The sequence below is a fragment of the Penaeus vannamei genome, chromosome 14 (assembly GCF_042767895.1).
Source record: "Penaeus vannamei isolate JL-2024 chromosome 14, ASM4276789v1, whole genome shotgun sequence".
In the NCBI taxonomy this organism is placed as follows: domain Eukaryota; kingdom Metazoa; phylum Arthropoda; class Malacostraca; order Decapoda; family Penaeidae; genus Penaeus; species Penaeus vannamei.
This window is the reverse complement of record NC_091562.1, coordinates 5,388,786-5,391,285: the sequence shown is the minus strand read 5'-3', so window position 1 is coordinate 5,391,285 and position 2,500 is coordinate 5,388,786. Positions and strand designations below refer to the sequence as shown.

Sequence of the window (2,500 nt, the reverse complement as noted above, 5' to 3'; positions counted from 1 at the left end):
GCTTTCATTTTTATGCTACGTAAGGACTTCTAGTGACGAAAACCTTCCTCACCTGAGACCTCCTCTTCCAGGTCACGGACGCCAACATAGACCCTGGCGCGCCCTACGAGATACGCCTGAGAGGAATCGGAGAGACAGTGGCCGTGTCTCTCCTGCAGGACGCCTACATCAATTCAACGATCAGGTCTCTGGAGATCGAAACCGTCACTCCAACAACTACCACGCCCGCGAAAACAACAGCAGCTGCTTCTGCGACATCGACTCCCACAGCCACTCCAACTCCTTCGTCATCACTCCCCACTTCTGCGCCGTCTGAATCCTTGCCGACGACCACCATCCTCGCTTTCGCATCCAGCTCACCTCATACTACGATCGCCAAGCCGTCAGTCACGACATATGCGTCAACAACATTATGATGGGCCCAGTGGCGTGCAGAGAGAGGGGGGGGGGGACGGTGGCCTCGCGAGTCCAAATGGGGGGAAAGCGAGAGAGAAAACCAGAGAGGAAAGCGAGATAATGATTTTCAAAATATATACATTGAATAAAGTCCCTCTTCCCTCTGTGTTTACATCAAAGACAGTATACGAAAGACAGGAAATATGCTATCGAACGCATTCTAAAAAATGTGAGCTCCCCGGTCGTCCACCAGCGCCATCTGTTGACTCGACGCCCAACTAAACTTCCGACGTCGGTCAGTGGGGTGTGCTCACTCGGGCTCATGTTCTTGGTCAGTTCAGACTTATTCAGAGGGGGTTATGAATAGCTTATTTACTAATATATATATATATATATATATATATATATATATATATAAAATTCATATCGTATCATGACTTTGCAGTGGCATTTATTTTCTTCATATAATTCCTTCGCCCCTCCCAGCCCGAAACTACCCATTCGGCAATTTAGGGCTGGTTAACAACCCTAAATTGGTAGTTCATTCATGCATGGGCTCCAGGTTAGTACAGTGGTAACGTGTCGGCCTCTCATCCGAGGGGGCGGCGGTTCGCGCCCCGCCCAGCCGCGAGAAGTTGCAATTGTCGCCCGGAGGTTACTGCTGTGGCTGGGCACCGCGGTGGGTAAGGACTAAGCTCTGTAGCGTCAGCACTTGCTGACACACGGTGATCGAGTCGACATTAGTCGGCACAGGCCAGGCTCCCCCATAGCCTGGGCGAAGCTCAGCTTCGCATATCGGACTTATCCTTATGCATGGCATACATACGGCGTATACATGTCATATACAGGACACATTAGACCACGTGGCACAATAAACTTATAGGCCTACAGTCACATAACATTAGTAACATATAATGTATATGATTATATTGCCAAACATGCATTAATACACAGAAATTGAGTTTGATAAATTAAAGAAAATTATTACAATATCTATAGTAGAATATTAACATAACCTTTACAAATAAATGGCCGAAATACACATATTTATTTCAATTCTTTGCATTGGGACCGCATGATTTTGAGATTAATTTCCCCATTGAAAAGTTTTAATGTTTGATTAGGGGACTGTCCCCTAATCCCCTTTCCTAGGAGCTGCTTGGAATGCATCTGCTACACCTTGTACACTCTGGCTAGGAGCTCGAAACAGGCCACCCGTCGTTGCCCTGTTAACATTTGAACTTATTTTACTTTTTCTATATTTCTGTTTGTTCCTATTATACAGATCTACCACGTAATGATCATTGTTCAATCAATATATATTCTGATTTTGGTGATAACTATAATCTAACTCAAAATCAACCTGACAGTTTTTTTTCACTCTATTGATATCAAACCTGTCAGCTTAAGTCAAATTGTAGCTTAAGGCTTGCACTATATTATTAAGTAGATTTTTGGCCTCTACTTCTTTAGACGGGTGTCATGACTTGACACTTTTACCCATAAAAATAATTCCTTGTGATCCAATTTATTTGCTTATGTCAATCTGAACGTCACATATCTTAGGTTATATTTAAAAAAGCATGAATATTACAAACATTTCTTTTTTCCTTGGAAAAAAATATGAAATATAAGTTATTTATTCTCTTCTTTTTGCTTTTTACAAGCAGAACAAGGATAAGACTTTTCTGACAATGTCGGAACAGTCATAACAATTTTCGTGCTTCTATGTAAACAAACAGACGGGTATGAGATGACGTCACGAGATGCTCACTAACGCCATCTATTGCGCCGACGCCGCATTACTCACAGGATCTTGCTCGACTTTCCGCTCTTTCGTAGATAGTCTTTGGTTTACATATTCAAAATATTTCCTTTACTCATGGTATTTCTCAGTACTATTCCTTTTACTTGCGTCATTGGGGCATACAATCAAAGAGTTGGTCCCGGGCATCACTCTGCACGCCACAGAACGTTGCTGTGTTTATAACCCTTACAATACATAAGTGATACATACATAGGTGACCCCCGAAGAGTCCTAAGTTTGACATATATTTCCCTTGTTAGATCCATGACAGACCATGCGGACCCAGTTCATAGTATG

General features: G+C 43.0%; 1 protein-coding gene across 1 annotated transcript in view; it reads left to right on the top strand.

The window, feature by feature from the left end:
* Window positions 1–1,495, top strand: part of LOC113826373 (uncharacterized) — a 5,535-nt gene extending 4,040 nt beyond the window's left edge. Inside the window, exon 5 of the mRNA XM_027379248.2 lies at window positions 72–1,495. Within this exon, the coding sequence (XP_027235049.2) occupies window positions 72–416 (345 nt within the window). The 3' untranslated portion in view covers window positions 417–1,495. The remainder of the gene's footprint in view (window positions 1–71) is intronic.
* Window positions 1,496–2,500: the final 1,005 nt, after the last annotated feature.